At 49.9% G+C, this 24272-nt stretch overlaps 1 protein-coding gene across 1 annotated transcript in view; it reads right to left on the bottom strand.

The window, feature by feature from the left end:
- Nucleotides 1-1906: 1906 nt before the first annotated feature.
- The window catches only part of LETM1 (leucine zipper and EF-hand containing transmembrane protein 1), a 39831-nt gene continuing 17465 nt past the window's right edge, over nucleotides 1907-24272 (bottom strand). Inside the window, exons 5-14 of the mRNA XM_084799217.1 lie at nucleotides 23651-23788; nucleotides 22933-23136; nucleotides 16249-16368; nucleotides 14084-14215; nucleotides 13556-13696; nucleotides 12781-12915; nucleotides 9198-9332; nucleotides 7719-7906; nucleotides 6332-6470; nucleotides 1907-4602 (exon numbers count right to left, since the gene is read on the bottom strand). Of these exons, the coding sequence (XP_084655343.1) occupies nucleotides 4453-4602; nucleotides 6332-6470; nucleotides 7719-7906; nucleotides 9198-9332; nucleotides 12781-12915; nucleotides 13556-13696; nucleotides 14084-14215; nucleotides 16249-16368; nucleotides 22933-23136; nucleotides 23651-23788 (1482 nt within the window). The 3' untranslated portion in view covers nucleotides 1907-4452. The remainder of the gene's footprint in view (nucleotides 4603-6331; nucleotides 6471-7718; nucleotides 7907-9197; nucleotides 9333-12780; nucleotides 12916-13555; nucleotides 13697-14083; nucleotides 14216-16248; nucleotides 16369-22932; nucleotides 23137-23650; nucleotides 23789-24272) is intronic.

Raw genomic sequence — 24272 nt, 5'->3', positions numbered from 1 at the left:
TACCTTAGGTGAGGGGCCATTTTTTATAGCCAAGGTGGCTGGAGTCTTGGTTCTAGACTGAAATAGGAACCTCAGGGAGGTTCTGGGTTTTAGAAGAACCCATAGCCGGGCGTGGTGGCGCACGCCTGTAATCCCGGCACTTGGGAGGCAGAGGCTGGCAGATCACTGTGAGTTCGAGGCCAGCCTGGTCTACAAAGTGAGTCCAGGACAGCCAGAGCTACACAAAGAAACCCTGTCTCAAAAAACAAAACAAAAAAGAAGAACCTATAGACCTGAGTCTGTTGGTTACCCATAGCAACTTCTTAAGAGATACCAGGGTTTCATGCCAGAGACTCAGAGCCACACACACAGGATGATAGTGACTAGGCAGGAGGCACCTAAAGGATCTGACTAAAACCTGGAGAGCGCAGAGAGGAGGGAGAGGGAGTGTGTGTGTGTGTGTGTGTGTGTGTGTGTGTGTGTGTGTGATGGGGCATGTGCTGCGTGCAAGTGTGCATAGGGGTGTGTCACCAGAAAGATATATTCTTATCCCTGAAACAGGCTTGGCACTACCTGAGCCAGCTATTTCCTGGCCTATAGTGCCTCCTAGTGGCAAGCCAAGCATAGCTCTGAATGGCAACCTGGAGGCCCTTTTCAAGTCCAGGGCCCTTGTAGATCAAGGAAAGATAACACCAAGGGGTTGGTTGGCCCATTGGGACAGAAGTGGTCCTGAGAGGGGTGGAGCCATAGGTTAGGCCACTCTTGCCCCTGACACTGCCATTGTCTCCTTGGAAGAGGTAAAGTTTGGGCCTTGAGCTGCACCACCAGGGTTTCCTGTGTGGCCACTGCCCAGTGAGAACACAGTGGCTCCATGCCACCAAGTTCTGGATTTGTGCTCAGATCTTCCATGCCCTAATGAAGTCTGTTTTCTTCTGCCGTGTCTAATCTCCTGGAGGAATATCTACCCAGCTGCCTTGCCTTTTGGACATGGGTGGCGGTTACCTGGCTCGTTCTGGCTAGCATCAGGGACAGGCTGGCTCCCAGGACACCCCTGTGGCTATCATTCTGGGTTGGGGTAGGCCCTAGTGTTCTGAGGACCAGCAACGAGAATTGGATAGCTTGGTGGTCAGTCACTGTCGCTCTTGCAGAGGACCTGGGTTTAACAACATCCACATGAGGGTCACAACTGCATAACTCCAAGTTCCAGGGTATATGACAACCTCTTCTGGTCTCTGTGGGCACCAGGCAAAAAACTGATACTGAGTGTTAAATGTCCTATTTTTGCAGTGACTCAGGCAGTCACACCCCCAACTCCCTGGCACATAAGGTTCTTCCCTCAAGAGTCACTTGGGGACTAGCCTGGACCTTGCTGATTCCACCTCATCTGAATGTTTGCTCTGTCCTTGCTATAGCCAGTGGGCGCGCAGTGTCCTTTGAATGGCTGTCCTTCCTCACCAATAAGCAGTCTACCCTTCCCCTGAGGCTTCTGTCTCTTGAGCCTGGGGACCAGTGTGATCTTAAGCATTCTTAAAGACACCAAGAATGGCTATAGGAGGCCACCCACAGCAAGCTGGTGTCCTGGGACTAGGGCAGTGGTTGTTGCTGAGATCAGGGGATGAATATCACATCTTTATCCTAACACCCAGACCCTCCTCCAGCTGAGCTACCCCAGAGTAAGCACCAAGGTGGCGCCTGGGAAGCTGCCTCTACCAGGCCTGCTACCCTCTACACATTCCTGTGGCTGGATCCTGGCCCTGGACTGAGTAGTAGACTTGGTGTGGGCACAGGCCTGTCTCCCTGGGCAGCTACCTCAAGACAGGCACAACACAGGGCTGTGAGGTGACTAGTGACTAGTCTCTGGCCCTCTAAGGACCCACAGCCTGTTTAGGTGTCGGGCTACCAACCTGGACAAACCATTACACAGCAGACAAGTCATCAGTGGCACTTTATTCAGTCACTTCAGTACACCAAGTTGTTCAGAAAATGCCTCCACGCAGCCTGCTAGCCCCACAGGGCCCTGGGTCAGCTGAGAGTCTGCTTGTCATCTCTACAAAGCGGGGCTGTCACAGGGTGCGGGGATATGGGCCTGCTCAGATGTCCCATAAGGCATAACCTGGAACCCAGGCTTGAGCCCCCAAATGTGAGCTGGCACTCACTGAGGGACTGAGGGGAGGGTGAAGCCCCTCTAAAAGCTGAGGACACCTGGTGCCCACAGCACAGCCATTAGAGCTTATAGTGCTGAGTTTCCATTTGGTTTCTCGGCTAGTCAGACTGCTCAGGGTTCTGAAGCATCACTGTTACATGAACATGGACGATGTTTACACATGACCCAGCTGGAGGCTCTGGGACCCAGGAGGCCCAGCGCACGGCCATGCTGAGGATGGCTTTTCAGAACTGCAAGGTGCTCTTCACACGTAAGGGGCTTGTGATGCAAGAGGAGCCTGCACTTCAGGTGCCAACTTCCCAAATCCTGTGTGCGAAGGTGGTTTGGAGTGGAGTGAGGAATCCCAAAGTCCTGTGTGGAAACCTTAACTTCCTTTCTTTTTCTTTTGGGGGAGGGGCTGGGTGGTTCAAGATAGGGTTCCTCTGTGACAGCCCTGGCTGTCCTGGAATTCAAGAGCCTTACCTGCCTCTGCTTCCTGAGTGCTGGGGTTAAAGGCGTGCATCGGCACCACTACCAGGTGGATCTGCCAGCTCTAAACCGGACCCAGCTGTACTAAGTAAGATCAGTGAAACAAACAGATGCAGGGACAACTCCAAAACCAAGCACTACTAGGCCGTCTAGAAGACGTGTCTAAGGCCCTCCAACAAGGTGATGGTGTGACCTGTGAGGGCAGAGTCCAGAGTAGAGGGACAGCAGGGAATCCCGAGTCAGCAGTGGCCAACACAGTACACTGACAGTACCCAGTAATACAAGAAAGACTCAGGACGACGGGCGCACACAGGGCAGGCTCCAGAATGCTGGTCACAGGAAACACCCTCCACAGTGGGGACACATTTGCAACCACAGTCTTGTCCTCAGAAGTATACCTGACAGCTGGAACCAGACTGCCAGGATGCACCAGCATTCTCGGATGTGACCGTGCATCCACTAGGCTCCTTCACTGTTACTCTGCACAGGTTTACATGTAAGAGTCATCCTGTTCCTGCTTAGCATCACACGCTTCCTTAACACTCAAGAAAGAAGTGTCAACACACCAACAAAGTTCCTTCTAGTTGCTACTTCTCTGTACATCTTCCAAATCTTGTCTGGAGTCAAGAAGGATTTTTCCCCCAGACAGGGTCTTGCTAAGTAGTCCAAGCTGACCTCACCATCTTCCTCCCTCTATGCTTCTAGGATGGGGCTACAGTGGGAAGGTGAGGCCACAGGGTACCCAGCCCTGGCCTGCCCAAGTGAGAAGGGCTGCTGGCAGGCAGGGAACACCAGGCTGAAAGCTCTGTGGCACCACAGGACAGTGTCCTCACTCCCTGGGGGCAGGAGCACAGCCACGGGCAGCTTTTGCTAGAAAAGCTAAAGCCTGGGCCTGCAGCGTGCTGAGACTCCCTCATGAAGCCCCATCTTGACCACTGTCCTGTGACAGGACTTAAAAGCCACACAAAGCCTCAGGTATGTTCAGGTTGCAGGCGTCAGTGCTATCCTCCAGGCCTGTTCAGCAACGTGGGCAGCCCAATAGGAAATACTTCATTTTAAAGGCCTCTTCAGTGTGTCACTCACTGTATCAGGAATTACTCATGAATTAGGCGGAAGGTCATGTATGAAAATTGAGTACTAGTCCATTAAACAATTATTAGGTGGAGATCAATGGTAAATTGAGAAAGCTCCAGTCACCATGCCTCAGAATCCATGCAGAACAGACACTGCTGCCAGGGACCTGTAGTTAAGACAGCTGTGGAGGTGTGAGCACACAGATCTTTGTACACTGGCATTTAGGAATCCCAAGTCCTCAGACTGACTGCGTCTTCAGAGCAGAGGAGTCCTGTGTTTGTGTTTGTCTAACTCCTAGCCAAGGCCTCTGCGGACACGCAGGCACAGCCACAGGCTCCGCACAGGTGCTGGGAGTCCAGTGGTCCTCACTCTCTTCTCAAGGGACCCTGAGCCAGTAAGGATACACACACAGAAATGCCTTCCTACCAAGCCTGGCCAGAGCTCTCTCTGAAGCCATAGGTCAGTGTGGGGCTACGATCCCATCGGTGGCTGTAGCCTTAACCCAAGGGTTGCGGCCATTTGCTGTCACTCATGGCGTGAGTCCAGGCAGTCACCCAGAGGTCTCCAGGGCTCTACAGCCTAACTGAATCTTCGTGGAATGATGAAATTAAAATTTACTTGATTATGGAAGTTTCTGATTTATTCCAGACAAAAATATTAGATTTGCCACTAAGAATCACCTCAAAGCAATCACTCTTGTGTCATCCCCACTGTGGCTGGTGTAGCATGATGAAAGCAGGCCCTGTGGGGCTGAAAGCCAGGCAGCTCTAATTCTTCACCTCTGCGGCCTCTTTCTCAGCCTTCTCCTTGGCTTTTTCCTTCTCTTCCACCTTTTCCTCCTTTTCCAGTGTGGCCACAATTTCAGCTACTTGGGTGGTAGAGATCTGAATATCTTCTTTATCCACCAAGTCGATTACCTACACACACAGGAGAGAAGACTTAGGAGGCGCCCTACCACTGCACTATCTTGTTGTCCCGTAACAGCTCTGGGAAGGAGAGGACTCGACTCCTCCCCGAGCCATCTTCTAGGCTGGGCACTCGCCATTTTACAGCATGCCGTGGGTGCCTGGGCTCCTCCTGCTGCTCTAGTACTCAAGAACCTCAGCCCTCCACGGGCCACAGGCTTCACAGCAAGGCTGTGGCATCAGTTCCCTACTCCAGCCAGCATGACCCTGCCACACTGCTGGAGGCTAGGATCTGCCCTGAATGTGGCTTCCCCGGTACAGCAAGGGGTGAACGCTGGGGTACATCTGCCTCTGTGGTGTGGACTGAGGAGAAAGCATGGAAAATGCTCAGCATGGGTGTCTGATAGTGCTTGTTTAAAGATGGAGCTAAGGGGGCTGGAGAGTTGGTTCAGTGGTTAAGAGCACTGTCTGTTCTTCCAAAGGTCCTGGGTTCAATTCCCAGCCCCCACATGACAGCTCACAACTGTCTGTAACTCCAAGATCTGACACCCTCACACCAATGTACGTAAGTTAAAAATTTAAAAAAAAAAAAAAAAAGGATGGGACTAAAGGTAATTACCCACTCTCTTGTCAGGTGTGCTGAGAACCATGAAGACAGTGGGCAGAGATTTTTTCCCCTCAAAACATGTCTTATGATTTAAGTAGGTCCATGACCATTTGCAGCCTGGAATCTAGACCCCCCTAGCGGCTAGATCCCAAATCAGGTCTTGTGGGCTGACGCACCTGGAGCTTAGCCACCATCCCTACAAGTTCTACCCACTCAGTGCCTCTCGTTTTCAAGCGGCCTCAGGGGTCTTGGTAGAGCTGTTTACCCTGCTCCCCAGATCTAGCAGGGATGCAGAAACAGTGCAAGGGGGTGCGCTAGAGTGGGCCTATGACAGGGCAGGGACTCATTTTGTTATCTCACCTATGTTTGTAACTTTAGTAACTTAATCCCAGTGTGATTTCAAATGGGAGCAAAGGGCTGAGGCACTTGGGCCTGCAGACCTGACCTCCTGATAAAGTCTTTTTTTATTTTTAAGGATTTATTTTTATTAGGGGCATTGGTGTTTTGCCTGTCTCCATATGTGTAACAGTGCCAGATCCCCTGGAGCCAGAGTTACAAAAAGTTATGAGCTGCCATGTGGGGGTAGGAATTGAACCCTAGTCCTCTGTAAGAACAGCCAGTACTCAGGATGGAGAGATGGCTCAGTGGTTAAAAGTACTGATTGCTCTTCCAGAGGACCAGGGTTCAATTCACAGCACCCACATGGCAGCTCACAACTGTCTGTAACTGCAAGATCTGACACCGTCACACAGACATACATGCAGATAAAATACCAATGTAAATAATTAAACAAACAAACAAACAAACAAACAAAAAACCTAAAACAGGAGCTGGGCAGTGGTGGCACACGCCTTTAATCCCAGCACTCGAGAGGCAGAGGCAGGCAGATTGCTGTGAGTTCCAGGCCAGCCTGGTCTACAAAGTGAGTCCAGGACAGCCAAGGCCACACAGAGAAACCCTGTCTAAAACAAACAAACAAAAAACAAAAAACCCTAGACAGCCAGTGAGCCATCTCTCCAGCCCCCTCCTGATAGTCTGAGGGTTCCGAATAAGCAGCCCCTCCCCAATCCCTGGGCCCTAAAGCAGGAAAGCAGCCACGCCAGCTCGCCTGGCTCAGGCCTCACCGAGACCCACCTTGACAAGGTCATCGATGTTGATGTTGCCATCCTTGTTCTCATCCAGGGCCGAGGCCAAACTGACCAGCTTGTGTTCTGGAATGTGCTTGATTTGCTTCATGGCGCTGATGAGCTCACTGACGCTGATGACACTCTCCCTGGGGAGAACAGTCTGCATGGGACACTGGCCAGGCGCTTGGCCTCAGCCCTCACCCACAGCTCTTCCCGTAGGCTCTGATCCTGGAGCCATGCATGAACTGGGAACATCGGCATAACTTCTCCCACAGTGAGATCCTAAGGCTTTTTCCCTTTAAGAAGCAAGGCCAGCATGGACACTGATAGAAAGCATCCTGGAAGCTGGAGAGATTGCTCAGCAGTTGCTATCAGTGCTCTTTCTGCATGAGGACCTGACTTCAAAACCTCAGAACATATATAAAAAGCTGCGCGTGGTCATACATGTGCCTATTATAACCCCAGTGCTATTGGGTGGGGGCACAAAGAGGAAGACCACAGGCTTGTAGGTTGACAGCCTCCATGTGTACACAAGTGTGTATACTAGCACACACACACTTGTTCATACATACTACACACACACACACACACACACACACACACACACACTTTTTAAAAAAACTTGAGGGCGGGGAGATGGTTCTCTTTGAAGACATGCAGAAAAAAACATCAATACAATTTTTTTTTTAAAAAGAAAAAGAAAAAAAAAATCTTGAGGCTGGAGATGGTTCAGTGGTTAAAAGCAATTACTGCTCTTGTAGAAGACTTGAGTCCATGGGTACCACACACATGTGCACATCCTCACAGTGGGGAGCACCACAGTCTTCCAGCGAGCCAATGGCCAATTCAAAGCGCAGACATCCTCACCTGGAGGTAACAAGGGTCTCTGGACACAGGCTTGGAGCAGAGTCGGAGCCCAGCTGCAGCCACCTGCCCTCACTGAAGACTCTATGGTCAGGACTTGTGGCAAGTAGCTGAGCCACAGTCTGCAGTGTGTCACTGTTTTCTGCTAGCTACTCAGGAAGGCAGACTGCCCACAACAGTATCATAATACTAGGATTAGAAATAGGAGGAAGCAGGAGAAAACCTGAAAGTTTGAAGAACCAGGAGCCAAGTGACGTTATGATTAAAGCTGAAGGGGATGGCCCCATGGAAGGGAAGGGAAGGTGGACCAGGGGACAAGGACAGGGAGGAGGCACATCTGAACTACCTAGGTAAAACAAGCACAGGATATAGAAAGGAAAATCAGAGTGAGGGCCTCTTGTGATCCTGGCTGCCCCTGGCCCTTGGTGGGGTGGGCAGGCACAGGCCAAAGAGACATGCTTTGGAATTCGATTGCAGCCTATCGCCTGTCTGCTGCAGGCCAGGCGAGATGAGGCTTGTGGCTCACTTACCCTGTTGGAGAGCTCTCCTTGGGGCCCAGTTTGCCATTCTGTTGACTGGTCTCCAGCTGTGCAATTAGGCCATCGATCTGCCCGATCATCTGCTGGACTCGCTTTGTCAGCCTCTTGCTAGCTTTGGATTCTTCTATGTATTTCTCATCGCCCGTCTTTGAAAGCTCCTTCTTGATCTCCTGTAAGTCCTAATTTAAAAAGGTTTATCCCAAAAAACAGGGAGGCTCTACATTAATTTGAACTTGAAAAAGAATGACGTCATTAGTTTGCGCTGGGGCGTGCTCAGTGGTACAACGCACAGGGTCCTGTGTCAGATCCCTAGCACCACAGAACAAAAGTCAGGCAAACAAAAGAATTAAACTCAGCCTCAGAAGGTTGGAAGATCATATATCTATCATGCAAATTTGTTGTTATTAACTTAGTTTTGTAAGTGCAAACTTTTTTTTTGTATTAGAGGGGAAAAAATGTATTCTGAACTTCAACTTCCTTTGTAGTTACTAAAGAATAAATATAAAGGCTCCAGGAAACCTGAGGACCTGCTTTCTTTACATGGGTGACCAATCACAGGGACATAAGCAGGGTGAGGAGCAGAGGGACTGAGGCACTGTCTTGTCTGTCTGGTGGAAAATGTGGCTTTGGTTGCCGGGCCTGGTGGGGCACATCTGTAATCCCAGCAGTTGGGAGGCAGAGGCAAGAGGATCTCTGAGTTCAAGGCCAGCCTGGTCTACAAAGTTAAGTCCAGGACAGACAAGGCTACACAGAGAAACCCTGCCTCGAGGGGGGAAAAAATGGCTTCTGTGGAGAAGTCATACAGCCAGAGGGAGCCACCACAGGGAAGGTGAAATTTTTAAAAATTGATTTTTAACAATCTCCAAATCATTACTGTCCCAATATAGTGAGGGTAATGGCACTGCTACCTCAGATCAGAAATCAATGTGTGATGGGGCTGAGGGTGTCTTAGTGGAACAGCACTAGTCTAGCACACTCAAGGCCCGGGGTCAGTCCTGGTACTATGAAAGAGAGAAAAGGAGGGAGGGAGGGAAAGAGGGAAGGGAGGGACAACCACTAGATAGGAACCTCGGAGGGTCATGAATGAAAGTAAGATCTCAAGTATGAAGTGGCCAAGCCGCTTACGTGGCACCTAGGTTTTGATGTCCATCACTATCTACTCAGCCGCAGCAAAGATCATTTACGACAAGGCGACCCAGTTAGAGTCACAGTGAAGTGCTCTGGGATGACCTTTCTTCTCTGGTGCTGGGTCTCTAACCTCAGGGCTTGTCCAAGCCTTGTACTCTACTGTTCAACTAGATCCCTGGTTAAAATTTACATTCCATTTGATTTTCTCCGAATTCTCTCCGGCTAGCTTGTTATATATGTGACAGCAATGTTTCTCCATGATTTGGGGTCTAATAAAGCTCTATTCCCTGCCCCTCTTCAGTGTCAGCCCAGGCCCTGAGCGGCTGATGGAGAGCCACCCACCTCACTGTAGTCCTGGACATCCTCTTTCAGCAGCTCCAGCTCCTCCTTCTCCTTGGTCAGAGACTTCTTCTGCTCCTGCAGCTTAGAGCAGGCATCGCTGAGGATGTCAATCTCCTCCTTGGTTATCTCTTCTCCCTGGAAGAAATGCATAAGTACATAAACCCACGTCAAGGGAACAAAGAGCTTCTGTTTCTAAACGTTGAAAGCCTTTCTGCTCACACCACATAGGCAAGCAGCTGAGGAAACCTCAAGTGAGCTGCAACTCAGCTGTGCTGGCTGTGGCGCGGCTGTCGGTGTCTTCTTGGTGTGCCAGCAGACTGAGTACACTGGTTGTTCCCAGATGCTCCCTTATAGTCCCCAGGATTCCATCCCCAGGCATGACTGACTTGCCTTCTGCTCTGTAGGACAGCCTTTATTTTCCAGAACTTTATAGGAGAAGGAAAACCAGCTCTGCCTCTTGATCAACTCACCTATTTTGACATCAAATGGTGAAGTATTCTAATCTGGACAGCAACATCAAAGCACATCTTCCTCCTTCCTATTGGCTTTCAGTGACCATAATGACAACTGCTGTGAATGTCTGTGTATTGGAGTAAAGCAAACTCACAGGGTATGAGTTTGCTGTTTTTAAAAAAAAAATCAAAGTTGTACTGGAGAGATGGCTCAGAGGTTAAGAGCAGTGGTTGCTCTTCCAGAGGTCCTGAGTTTAATTCCCAGCAACCACATGGTGGCTCACAGCCGTCTATAATGAGATCTGGTGCCCTCTTCTGGTGAGCAGGCATACACGCAGGCAGAACACTGCATACATAATAAATAAATCTTAAGAAAAAAGAAAGAAAGAAGAAAAAGAAAGGGGCCAGGCAGGTGGCACATCGGCACATCCCCCCCCCTTTTTTTTTGGTTTTTCGAGACAGGGTTTCTCTGTGTAGCCTTGGCTGTCCTAGACTCACTTTGTAGACCAGGCTGGCCTCTAACTCACAGCGATCCGCCTGCCTCTGCCTCCCAAGTGGTGGGATTAAAGGCGTGCGCCACCACCGCCCAGCATGGCACATCCCTTTAATCTCAGCACTCGGAAGCAGAGGCAGGTGGATCACTGTGAGTTAGAGGCCAGCCTGGTCTACAAAGCAAATCTAGGACAGCCAAGGCTACACAGAGAAACCCTGTCTTGATAAAAACAAACACCCAGACAAAAAACAAAACAACAACAATAACAAAGACAAAAAACAAAGAAAGAAAGAAAAAGAAACCACAAAAGTGATATCCAAAGTGATCTCAGCCCTCCATATCCTCACCAACACTGGGTGCATGCTATGCAAGCACTCTAATGGAATCTCATCCTCAACCTTATTTTACATTTTAAAAGTTGTTTGTTTCTATATGTATCTGCATAGGTGTGTTTTGCCTACATGTATGTCTGTGCACCACATGTCTGCTTTACTCCTGAGGAGACCAGAAGAGGGCACTGGATCCCCTGAGACTGGAGTTACAGACAGCTGTGAGCTGCCCTGTGGCTGCTGAGAATCAAACCTTGTCTTATGGAAGAACAGTCAGTGCCTCCCCCCCTTTCTAAAGATTTATTTATTTATTATGTTTACAGTGTTCTGCTTGCAGTCCAGATGAGGGCACCAGATCTCATTACAGATGGTTGTGAGCCACCATGTGGGTGCTGGGAATTGAACTCAGAACCTCTGGAAGAGCAGGCGGTGCTCTTAGCCTCTGAGCCATCTCTCTAGCCCCCAGTCAGTGCTCTTAACCTCTGAGCTGTTTCCCTAACTCTGCTATTTTACTCTTTATTTGGATACAGCCTTTCACTAAATTGCCCTGGCTGTCTTTGAACTTGAGAGGCTCTTGAGAAGCTGGCTCAGTCTTGATAATTCCAAAATATATTCTTCTTGTTTACTAAGTTGTGAGAAGCTTATTTACTATTTTTATTTATTGTTATGGTTACTGTTGTTGTTGTTGTTATTATTATTATTATTATTATTATTATTATTATTAGTAGTAGTAGTAGTAGTAGTAGTAGCAGCAGCAGCAGCAGCACTTGTACTAACACTAGTAGTAGTGTGTGTCTGCCTCCTGAGTACTGGAATTGAAGGCATGACTGTTTTGTTGGGTGTGCACTTTTTAAAGTTACCCTTTTAACTGTATGTGTGCGTGGGAATGTGCACATGAGTGTAGGCGCTCAAGGCGAGCAGAGGTATCAGGCCCCTGCAGCTAGAGCTAAAGATGGTTGTGAGCTGAGAACAGAACTTGAAGTCCTCTGCAAGAACGGTGCAGCTGGTAAGCCATCTCACCACCCTCCACTTTCTTCTGCAGGGTAGGACTTGGAGGTTATCAATTCAGCTAGGCTGGCCATCAAACCCCAAGGGTCACCCTGCCTCTGCCTCACAGTCTGCTTCTGCAGCAATGTCCAGGCCTGACCTTGAGTCCAGGTTTTGTGGACTTCTGCCACTACCTAGCCTTGATCATGCCGTATGTCTGTTCTGGGGTCTCCTGGGCAGTCTCCCCCTATCCCCCCTACCCCTCACCCCCCCGCCCCCCCCATAGGGTTTCTTTCTCTTGTCCTGGCTGTCCTTACTTTGTAGACCAGGCTGTCCTTGAACGCACAGAGATCCTGCCTCTGCCTTGCCAGTGCTGGGATTAAAGGCTCAGCCTGCTTTTTATAGGCCAATTTTCAGAGGAACCCTCTAGGCTCTGCTGGGCCCGCCCATGCTTTCTTCCCCTTCTCAGCACAGCAGAGTATCGGTAGCCAGGCCAGGGTCGGACACTTGCTCCTATGTCTTGCAAAGGCCACCGTCTGCCAGAGGCAGCCCTCCACACTTCTGCTCGCATCAAGAACGAGCCTTCCCCTTCTCTGAGCCCTGCATGTGATCCTGATCATCTATTCTCTTCAAGACATTCAGGGCTTCTGCTGTCCTACAGGACCCCAGGCAGAGACCTTCCTGAACTCACAGCTTCATCTAGGTGTCTGTCTGTCTGTCTGTCAGCTACCAAGTTGTCCCCATCCACTTAGGAGAGTTTTCATCTGCCCAGCACACCTGGAACATCTGCTCCTGCATGTGGAATCACCTGACATATCAGGACAGAAGGTCCCTGAAGGTTTTTCATGTTCTGACCAGTTCACTGACAACAAGCTGACAGGGTTGTCTCAAGAAGAATCACACCTAATCACCCAACAAATGACACCAGGGTGGGCCTCTGCAGAGGAAGCTAGGATGTGAAGGCCCAGCCCTCATCTCCTCCCACTGCCCAACAGAGGGACAAAGGCCTAGAAACCCTGGAGTGGCACGGCAGCCTAAGTTCAGCGTCAGAGGCTCTAAGCTTCTCATATTCATGGTCACCACTACATCGCACCAGAGGCTACAAGTATTCCTGGGGGCCCCTCGGCTGTGGAGGAGAGGCCCACCTCCGTACTCCAATACATAGAATGAATGAGTCAAAGGGGTTTTCTGACAAAACATACTGTGATCTCTGGGAGGGTCTGAGTGTAGACTGGCTGGACGGTAAGACCAGCAAGACCTCTTTAGGAGATAAGGGACCACACAGCCCAGCCCTCCCCCTGCCCTAGTCAGGTGTGACTCACCTTCAAACCTTCCAGCACAGGTGCCGTGTCCTTCAGTACCTCTGAGGGCAGGAGCACATCAGACACCTCTGGCTGAAGCTCGGCCCCTGGCTTCGCAGGGACGGCGGCTTCTGCTACTTCTGGCCGGACGTCCTTCTGGAATGTAAGCAGTACTACAGTCACCCTGGTTACTAGGCTTTGGCTCCAAGTTCAGCAGGTGGCCTTGGCAGGTCAGACCTGGAATCTTCCGCTAAGTGGTAAAGGAGACCTACTGATTGCTGCCTAGAAGCAGCAGTTCCCGCGCCAGGATGAGCAGGCTGCTGAGGCCCCTCCACAGATTCAGTCAGAGCATGCTCCTCATCTCTGGATGGAGTCTAGGTGAAGGTATGTGCATGAATAACCCAGGCAACTCCAAGCCCCAGTCACAGCACAGCTTGCTGCAGCTTCTGAGACCAGGGAGCCAAGAGGTGAGTACCCACACACCCACCACAGGGAGGCAGCAACTCTTAGGAAAACGACCCTGAGAAGCTGGGTCCCTTGGTGACTCCTGCTTGGGTGCTAAGCTGGCCGCTCCTATGGTAATGGTGACCAGGGTTAGAAGCACATCATGTCTTCTATTGCACTGTCCCTGACAGCTGTAGCTCTACAGTCAAGCACTCCTGTGTGGCACTATTTGACCCCTGCAGGGAAAGACAAGATCGGACTGAGAGCACATGCATGGCCACAAGGCAGGCTCTAAGGAGCTTGGACGGGACCATCCTGAGTCCCAGAGTGTCAGCCAGTGCAGCCTGCTCACCACAGCCTCAGCAGCCCTCTGCAGCTCTTCCAAGTGTTCCTGCTGGATGGCCGCCTCCTCCTGCAGCGTGGCCTCCAGCTTTGCCTTGTTGTCTACCTGTTCGCCCTCCACCTCTGCGGCTTTCACCTGGGCTTCCTTTGCCTTCAGAGGAAAGGAGAAAGGAGAAGGTAACTGCAGAGAGCTGGAAGTGCCAGACATGCTGCCCTTACCTCTGAGCATTGTTACCACCCGGAAGGCCTTCCCACAAAGCAAGAAAGTAACTAATCCATGTTGCCTCCTAATTGTTTAGAGGCCCCAAGCTTCCAAGGGGAAGGTTCCCCTCCACCAGAGCACTGTTGAGTTACATCATAAGCAGAACTCAAATACACCACCTTGGCACTGCTGTGCCTGAGACTGCGCCATATAGGGGCAGGGCAGGGAGACAGCAGGGAGCTAATGAAGAGGACAAGACCAAGGTCTCTTGGAGGTGACGGTCCCAATCCCAACCCCACAGAGATAACAAGTCAAAGGTCTTCTGACAACACATACCACAATTTCTGGAAGGGTCTGCAAGGTGGACTTGAGCTGGTCGGCAGGTGAGAGGGTGTCTGGGAGGTACATAGCCCGGGACAGTATGAGCAGTGATGTGGGGATCTCGTGATGCAGGTGCAAGTCCAGCCACTGGAACCAAAGCACATTCATTGCCCAGGCTGTCCTTGCCTGACCCGCAGCCCCATGTCTCCTGCGAGGCGCTGGGCTGTCCACCCCAGGGTTCCCTTCTGTTGCTTAGCTGACAGATACAGATTCTGAGTGCCACAAGCAAATGTGACTTGAGTAAATACTTTATTAAGTCAATAAAGTGCATTTCCCAAAAGTGAATTTTCAAAACTATCTTTTGGGGGCTGAAAACAGCACCTGCCGCTCCTGCAGAGGAGCAGCATTCACATGGCAGCTCACAACGATTTTTAACTCCAGGTCTAGGGGATCTGACACCCTCTTCTGGCCTCCATGGGCACTTGCATGCATGAGGTACACAAACATACACACAATACCCATACAGGGAAAATATACATTTAAAAATTCAATATATATAGTATAAAGTGTACATACATACAAACCCACCCTTCAGTAAACTGAACAACTGAGTAATCAGCTCCAGGTACCTTGAGAATGGTTAGTGTGTTCTGTTCTTAAAAACAGCCGGGCAAAGCCAGGCAGTGGTGGCGCATGCCTTTAATCCCAGCACTCGGGAGGCAGAGGCTGGTGGATCACTGTGAGTTCAAGGCCAGCCTGGTCTACAAAGTGAGTCCAGCCCAGCCAAGGCTATACAGAGAAACCCTATCTCAAAAAAACAGAAAAAAACAAAACAAAACAAAAAACCCAGCCAGGCGTGGTAGCACACACCTGTGATCCCAGGGAGACTGAGGCAGGTGGACTGCTTTGAGTTTAAGGCCAACCTGGTGGCCTCTGCAAAGTAAGTCCAGGACAGCCAAGGCTACACAGAGAAAGTCTATCTCAAAAAACCCAAACCCCACCAAAAACAAAACAAAACAAAACAAAAAACAAAAAAAGCCGGGCGTGGTGGCGCACGCCTTTAATCCCAGCACTTGGGAGGCAGAGGCAGGCGAATCGCTGTGAGTTCGAGGCCAGCCTGGTCTACAAAGTTAGTCCAGGACAGCCAAGGCTACACAGAGAAACCCTGTCTCGAAAAATCAAAAAAAAAAAAAAAAAAAAACCCAAACCCCAAACCTCCGGCTGGCATACTGGCCATAATCCCTGTGCTAGCTGAGGCAGGAGAACCACACATTTCATGGCAGCCTGGGCTATATAACCCGATGCTTTACAAAATTAAAAAAAAGAGCTGGTTGGTGGCGCACACCTTTAATCCCAGCACTCGAGAGGCAGAGGCGGGTGGATCTCTGTGAGTTCGAGGCCAGCCTGGTCAGGGTATCAGGGTACTTTAGTGACACCAAGACAGGCTTTCAGAAAAGGCTGCTATGTTTTGTTCACACACTGAACACAGGGTAACAGATAAGAGGGGCCAGAGAGACAGCTCAGCGGTTGGCAGCGCTTGATCTGGTAGAGGTCCTGGGCTCAGTTCCCAGCACCCACATGGCAGCTCACAACTGTCTGTGACTGTAGTTCCAGGGGGCCCAACACCTTCTCTTAACCTTCGAGGGCACCAGGAATGCAAGTGATACATATACATACACGCAGGCAAAACACTCATGTACATAAACGTACAGTAAATGAATCTTTAAAGACCTCTTTCTTTCTCTCTGCTTGCTTGTTCTGGGATAAAACTCAGTGATCCCTCTGTTTCAGCATGTGCCACTGCATTCAAGCTGGTGAGTACGCATGCTTCCATGTGGTGTTGAGGATGGAATAATAATAATAATAATAATAATAATAATAATAATAATAATAATAATTATTATTATTATTATTATTATTATTATTATTATTATTATTATTATAATAAGACAAGGCCTTGATATGTAGCTCTGGCTGGCCTGTAAGTTACCATATAGACAAGGCTGGACTCTAATTCACAGTGGTCTGCCTGCTTCTAGTTTGAAGATACCTCCTCCCCTCAACACACACACACACGCACACACACACACACACACACACAGCCTGTGCCAGTCTGGAGCAAAGGTAGACAAAAGGAGAAAGTTATAAACCTGCCCCAAGCAGCCACTGAGGCCACATACCTGTTTTAACTGGCCTCTCAGACGGTCTTCTGTGACGCCAAGTGCTCGCATGCCTCGCGCCCGACATGCTGCCTGCAATTCCTTGACAGTCAGACTGTTCACTCCTTCCTCAGAAATCAGCTGGAAAAGAAAGTAAGCGAGGCAATGAATGCTTTTCAAGATCATGCAAGATCTACAACACGGCTGTTAACACAACTTGGGTAAAAAAGCATATTGAAGGCTAGAGAGATGGCTCAGTGGTTGAGAGCACTGCCTGCTCTTCTAAAGGTCCTGAGTTCAATTCCCAGCAACCACATGTTGGCTCACAACCATCTATGAGATCTGGTGCCCTCTTCTGGCCTACAGTTGTATGTGCAGGCAAAACATTGTATACATAATAAATAAATCTTTTTTAAAAATTTGAATTAGAAACCATTTTCCTGGCTCTAGAGAGTGGCGAGCACCTGTTGCCCTTGTAGAAGACCTGGATTTGGCCCCAGCGCCCACATGGTGGCTCACAACCACCTATAGTTCCGGCTGGTCTGGTGCCCTCTTCTGACCTCCATGGGCACCAGGCACTCAGGTGGGCAAACCATTCATACACATACAATTTTAAAAGCTAAAAGAAGGGGAGCCCTGGTGGCATTCAGAGAAAGAATAAGCAGGCTACCAAGATGAGACTTGTTAGCCTGTGACCATATAGTGGGGGAGGAGGTCCCCCTTGGTCATAGACCTAGGGGAGGGGAATAGGGTGAGAGCGGGAGGGAGGGAAGAATGGGAGGATACGTGTGATGGGATGGCAGTTGAGTTGTAATCTGAATAAATTAATTTTAAAAAGAAAGCTAAAAGAAGAGCAGGAAGAGGAGTGGCAGGAGGAAGAAGAGGAAGCAGCAGCAGCAGCAGCCATTTTCCTGATGTTTGCTATAGTATTGCTATAAGGTATAGCCCAGTGCCTTGAGACTCAAGGGTTTCTTCCTGGCACCAGAAAAAAGGAAAAAGACAAAACAGTGCCACCAGAGCAAGTTCTTAGTCTCAATGACCTGAGCCATCCACAGAAGATAAGGACCTTGAAAGCATACAATGGCCAGACTTGACCCCAAGATGTCAAAAAGCCCCCTAGATGCGATGCTAGGAAGGACCTGCTCCTTCTCGTGACAGAACTTTGTCCTGTCAGCAGAACCAGCCCTGCCCTGCCTGCCCAGGACCTGCCACAGACTCTTCAGTGCCCACATACTGAGAGGCCCATGACCGTGAGGGCACCTTGGCCTCATACTCAGGTGTTTCCTCTGCTTCAGTCTGTGGTTCTGCAGGTCACAGTGACCTCGGTGTGCAATGCAGGCGACCTGCAGACCAGAGGAAGTAACAGGTGAGAGAGAGAAGAAATGAGACAAACACTGGGGCGCCATTTTGTGCTCGGCAACTCCCGAGCCCTTGTACAGCTAACCTACCGCACCACCTGCACGCACCTTCTCACTCTAGACAGGCCGACCTCGTGCCCCTGAGTAAGGACTCCTTATGCTGCCTTTTGCACACACCTGACTCCCATGGCTCTCACCTGTTATTTAAAGAACACCATCCATGTGGGAACACAGAAACCACCCGGTAAGAACCTCTGGAGTTCCTGAGGACACATCTGGCTGCTGTGGGCATCAAAGATGGCTTCTGACTGATAGACAGCTTCTCACAGGCGGGGTAGATAATTCTGCTTACCTGTTCTCCCAGTAAGATGGGGCTATATCTAGTTTATTAACTATGAAAAAAACTATTTTTTGGTTGGTTTTCTTGCATCTGTTTCCCTCTGGCTACTGCAGCATTTTCTGGGAATATAGGAGTGCTCTTGGAATAGAGCACACTGTGGTCACAACTTACAGAGTGGACCAACGGGCAGCTGCTCGCCTTCCTTTGCCTTCTCCCATTCCTCATCTGGGCATCTTATCTATTTCCTCTTCTCTCAGAGAACCACACCACAAGCTCTGTAGGCCTCCAACTCACTAGAAAGTAGTAGTGAAGGCTGACCTGCCTCTTCTTCTGATACTCACCCCAAAGGCTCATCTTCCATTGTATACTAATTTTGGGTAGAAAACTTTCCTTGGCATTTATGTGTATGAGAGAGTATGTGTGTGTATACTGTGTTATACATATTTACAAATGTTTTTACCCATTAATGTGTATACATGTGTGCATGTGGATTTGGAGGCCAGAATTATATGTGGGGTGTCTTTCCTTGATCACTCTGTTTCTTTGGAGACAAGAGTCTAACGGAACCTTAAGCTCATCAATTTAGCTAGACTGCCTGGCTAATAAGCTTCAGGGAGCCACTGCCTCTGCCTACACCAGTGCTGGGTTTACAGGCTCGGACCTCAGTGCCACACTTTTCACGTGAGTTCTGTGGATCTCAATCTTTATGCTCCCGTGTTCTTTCACCTGAGACCGTCTTGGTTGTGCGCATTCCTTTCTGTTTTGGTTTTTCAAAACAAGGTTTCTCTGTGTAGCCCTGGCTGTAGTGAACTCAAAGATCCGCCTGCCTCTGTTTACCAAATACTGGGATTTAAAGGCGTGCACCACTACTGTTCAGCACTGTTCCTTATTCTTATGGGACTTTTTGGCTGCAAACAGAAGTCAGTATGGGCAAAGTCATCCAGCTTTCCTAGGCTCCTCAGCTTCTTCGAGGAAACCACTGTCCCTCTGCTCTTTCCCTCCAGGGAGACACATCCCTCCCTCTTACTGCTCTCCACTCTGTGCTTGTTAGTTCGAACTGGAGCATCAAGGTAGGAATTTGTTCAGATATACCGTTAGAGGTTTACTCCTCTTCTTTCTTGTTCTTCCTCCTCCTCTTTCTTTTATTATTATTATTATTATTATTATTATTATTATTATTATTATTATTATTATTATTATTATTATTATTATTATTATTATTATTTCTGAGACAGGGTTTCTCTGTATAGTCCTGGCTGCTCTGGAACTTACATTGTAGACCAGGCTGTCCTTAAACTCAGATCCACTTGCCTCTGCCTCCCGAGTCCTGAGATAAAAGGCCTGCACCACTACCACTAAGTTCACTCTGTCTCTTAATGTCATAAATGCATATATTCTGTTGAATTTGGAAAGCTTAAGGTCATTATTTCTTCCAGGTTCTTGTGGTCCTGGTCACCCTGTTTCTCAAGTCCTCTGGGTTCTTCCAACAAAAACACTGGACATTGTGCTGTGAACAGAGAGTGTGCTGCTGTTCATATTTTACTGTCTTCTGCCTGCCACCCAGAGGCAACTCCTGCCCATGGTCCCACCACTGCTGCACCCCACCACCAGGCTTCCTGCATGGCTGTAGCTTTTCCTGCGACTCTCTACACCCTTCTGCACTTGAGGAGACTTTCCCTTAGTTCAGTGTGTAAGGTTTAAACATCTATATAATGGCTGCTTCAAGGTCTCTATCAGAAGCTCGGTACAGTGGTGTGTGTCTGTGGTTCTAGAAGCCTGAGGCTGGAGTTTAATCTTGGCTTGGGCAGCAAAGCAAGACTGCTCTCTCAAAACAAAGTAAGAACAAAATCTCTCCAGTTTTTCCAGCACCCACCTCTCAACACTGGCATCCACTCATTGCCTTTCTCTACCTATGGACCACTTCCTGGTTCTTGGCATGACAAGTGATTTCTCTTCCTTTTTCCCTTTCTTAATAATTTTTATTTTTTATTTTTTGATTTGTTTATTTATTTTATGTATACATTGCTCTGTCTGCATATACACTGACAGGCCAGAAGAGGGCATCCAATCGCATTATAGAAGGTTGTGAGCCACCATGTGGTTGCTGGAAATGAACTCCAGACCTCTAGAACAGTCAGTGTGCTCTTCACTGTTGAGCCACCTCTCCAGCCCCCTTTTTAATTTTTAAAGACTTATGTTATGTGCATGAGTGTTTTGCCTGCATATATGTATGTGTACCACATGTGTGCCTGGTGCCTAAAGAGGTCAGAAGAGGTATTGAATCTTCTGGAGCTAGGTGGTGGTGGCACATGCCTTTAATTCCAGCAGGCAGAGGCAGATGATCTTTGAGTTCGAGGCTAACCTGATCTACAGAGCAAGATCCAGGACAGGTAGAACTACACAGAGAATCCTTTTGAAAAGCCAAGAAGAAAAAAGAAAACCTGGATCAGGAGGTGCAGATAGCTGTGAGCCACCATGTGAGTGTTAAGCCAAACTCACATTCAATGTAAAGACAGCAAGGGCCTTAGCCACAGAGTCATCTCTCCAGCCCGAAAGGTGGTTTTTCAATGAAACCCAGACACACGGGGACATGGCAGAAGAATCTGGGTGGGATTCGACTTCTGCCTCCCTGGCCTGCTCTGACACTGAGAGGTCTGGGGTACCATTTTCACAGATGCCATAGTTGCTCTATGATCTAGTTTTCTCAACCAAACACAAACCTTCATCTTTCTGATCATGTCCTACAGTCAAAACCGCCCTGTCTGCTCCCCACAGGGAACAAAGGCATGGTGCAGTTCCTCATGCTCTCTCTCCCTACTCCACAGCCAGTTTCCATGTAGTTAAAGGGTGAATTTTAGAAAAAGGGAGGGCATAGGATCCCCATTTTTCACTGGCTGACTCGCTAAGGTAAACACACCTCTAGTATGACTATAAGGGTGGTTTGCACCCCTACTCCACTTCTGCAGACACCCTGGGAGCCAGGGCAGAAGTTCCTCATTATCGCTTCCCACCTAGCTCCAAGTGATACCACAGAAGCTGGTCTTGTTCCTGCTGGACAAGTGTAAGGTCCTGACTCCACTGGGCCTCTGCTGACCCCTCCTGACACTGTCTCTAATGACACCTGGGTGGAAAGGAGGCCCAACACGTTACTGCCTGCTGAGTCAGCTCCTTACTAGCTTCCTTCTTCCTAGTTTCCTGACTCCTTCCCAGTCCAAGGCCATCCTGGTAGGAGTGGAGGTCGCTAGCCTCTGAGCTTGCTCACCAAGCCCCTTCTGAGAGAAGACTCTCCAGCAGTACAGTCAGTGCCTGTATTTCAGAAACATGAAATACAGCAAACAAACAAAACCAAGAAGGACAACAAAGGCGAAGAGCCACAGACCCCCAGTCCTGTGCAGTGAGTAGGGGCTATAATTAGCATATCTGGGAAAGAAAAAGGGCCAGGCACGGTAACGCACACCTTAGTATCAGAGGGAGAGGGAGGCAGATCTCTGTAAAGTCAAAGCCAGCCTGGGCTACATAGTGAGTTCTAGGACAGCCAGGGCTAAGTAGAGAGCCCTGGCGCGTCTCAAAATAGATGGATAGATAGATAGATAGAAGAGGGGAGGGGAGGGGAGGAGAGGAGAGGGGAGGGGAGGGGAGGGGAGGAGAGGGGAGGAGAGGGGAGGGGAGGGGAGGGGAGGAGAGGAGAGGGGAGGGGAGGGGAGGGGAGGGGAGGAGAGGAGAGGAGAGGGGAGGAGAGGAGAGGAGAGGGGAGGGGAGGGGAGGAGAGGGGAGGAGAGGGGAGGAGAGGGGAGGGGAGGGGAGGGGAGGGGAGGGGAGGAGAGGGGAGGAGAGGAGAGGAGAGGGGAGGAGAGGGGAGGAGAGGGGAGGGGAGGGGAGGAGAGGGGAGGAGAGGGGAGGAGAGGGGAGGAGAGGAGAGGGGAGGAGAGGGGAGGGGAGGGGAGGGGAGGGGAGGGGAGGAGAGGGGAGGGGAGGGGAGGAGAGGGGAGGAGAGGGGAGGGGAGGGGAGGGGAGGGGAGGAGAGGGGAGGAGAGGGGAGGGGAGGGGAGGAGAGGGGAGGGGAGGAGAGGGGAGGGGAGGGGAGGAGAAGGGAGGAGAGGGGAGGGGAGGGGAGGGGAGGGGAGGGGAGGGGAGGGGAGGGGAGGAGAGGGGAGGAGAGGAGAGGAGAGGGGAGGAGAGGGGAGGAGAGGGGAGGGGAGGGGAGGAGAGGGGAGGAGAGGGGAGGAGAGGGGAGGAGAGGAGAGGGGAGGAGAGGGGAGGGGAGGGGAGGGGAGGGGAGGGGAGGAGAGGGGAGGAGAGGAGAGGGGAGGAGAGGAGAGGAGAGTAGTCATAGTGGTGAGCTTGGGTTTGACTGGAAGAGCCTGCTGCACTGAGTAAGATGGAGAAACAATCAAGGATGATTCCCGACACCATCCTTGGGCTTCCACATGCATGTGAACCCACTACACATACACCCCAGACACATTCGAACACACATAAATACTACACACACATGAAAAAATGGTGGGAAATGTAAAAAAAAAATGGAGCAGGGCTTGTAAGATGTGTCTCAACAGATGCCCTGTCCTGAACTGAAGACACCAGGCACACACAGACACATGCAGGCAAAACATCCCTACATATAAAGTAAATAAATCTAAAGAGGTAAAGAAAAAAGAAAAGAGGGCTGAGGATAGAGCTCAGGGCTAGAGTGCTGACACAGCATGTGAGGCTCTGGGCTCAAGCCTCAGGACAAAGGAAAAAACATACCAGGTATATTTATAATCTTAGCACTGAGGAGCCTGGGGGACAGGAGGATTGACACAAATGTGGGGCTAGCCTGGGCCACTTAGTAAATTCTAGGCCAGCCTGAGCTATGTGAGACAGAAAATGAGAAAGAAAAACAAGAAGACACAGTGTTGCAGACAGAAAGTGTAAACAGGACACGTGTGCACAAAACAAAGACAAGAAGGTACCTCACACGGCCACAACAGTACTACAGTAGGTTCAACCTTTGGCCCAACTCACTTTATCATCAGCCTTTATGGACCTCAGGCGCATGGTGAGCTGGAAACGCAGGAAGTTGTTGGTGCCGATGGACTGAAGCTCCAGCAGCTTGCACAGCGCCACCAGCTGAGGCCTCGTGAGGTTATCCAGGGTCAGTTCATCCTCAAATAATTTGGAAAAGCGCATGATTTCTTCATTGCTGGGCCTCTCTCCTGTCTCCCGGATCTGCAGAAGCAATTCCAAGTATTTTACACTGGGTCCAAACTATGCATTCTCCTGCTCCCAGAGGTAGCCTCTGGTCCCAGCAGGAAGGAACCGACAGAGAGTGAATGCAGGGGGCTGGACCAGCTACCTCTCACCGGCTCTCTAGGGAGCTGTCGCAGCTCAGGCACGCCAAGCCTGTGCTATGCCCTAACATACGCAGCATCAATCCCTGCAGTACCATCCAGGCTGTTGTCCACCAGGAGGCGGGGGATGCTAGCTGTGGGGCAGTGCCCCGGCTCTCATGCCACACCCAGGTTTCTCCTTGCCAAATGTGGCAAGAGGCCACATTTTTATATACCTACAGCTCCCTTGAAAGGGACACAAGGAGTAGGCAGTTAGCTTAAGCTCTGTCCTTGCAGCTTGGACCTTTATTCTGCTGAGTACAAAAAAAAAAAAAGGTAAAGGAAAGAAGAAGGAAGAAAGTGTCTAAAAGTGCTTGACACCCGAATTGTCCTCTGACAGAGGAGTACTACACCTTCTGGAAAAATGCAGAGAAATCTTTGGTGGCGTTCCCCTTGGCTGCTTTGTTCTTCAGGGCCATTTCCTCTATGGTGTCCTGGAGAAACTTGGCTAGCTCCAGCTTCACCCGAAGCTCCTTCTTGAGCCTTTCCTCCTGTGAGACAAAGTGAGGTTGTACTCCAGCCCCGCCCCGCCCCGCCCCGCCCCACCCCACCCGGCCCTGCGGCGCCCCGCCTGCATTCCACCACTACCTGCCTCTACCGTGGAAAGTAGTCTCGAAGCCTGCTTAGACTACTGCCTACTGCAAGGCAAGTCTCCCACATCCCGTACCCTTCAAGGAACACAATCTAAGTGTGATACATCCTCAAACTCTAGCTCACAGTTTAAAAAATATATATTGGTGTGAAACCCCACCCCTATCTCAATAGCAGAAGTGGTAAACTTGTTTCACAAGGGGCCAGACAGCGAGGCTCTGGGGCCTCACGGGTCACTTGGTCTGACATACTTGACTCAGCTGGTGCTTCACAAAAGAGCAGTCAACACATAGGTAACAGTGTGAGGTCTAGGAGGAGTTTTAGATTCCCTTTCTTTCTTTCTGTTATTTGTGTGTGTGTGTGTGTGTGTGTGTGTGTGTGTGT

Source organism: Acomys minous, assembly GCF_964271855.1.
Source record: "Acomys minous genome assembly, chromosome: 10".
NCBI lineage: Eukaryota > Metazoa > Chordata > Mammalia > Rodentia > Muridae > Acomys > Acomys minous.
This window is presented reverse-complemented; position numbering and strand designations above follow the sequence as displayed.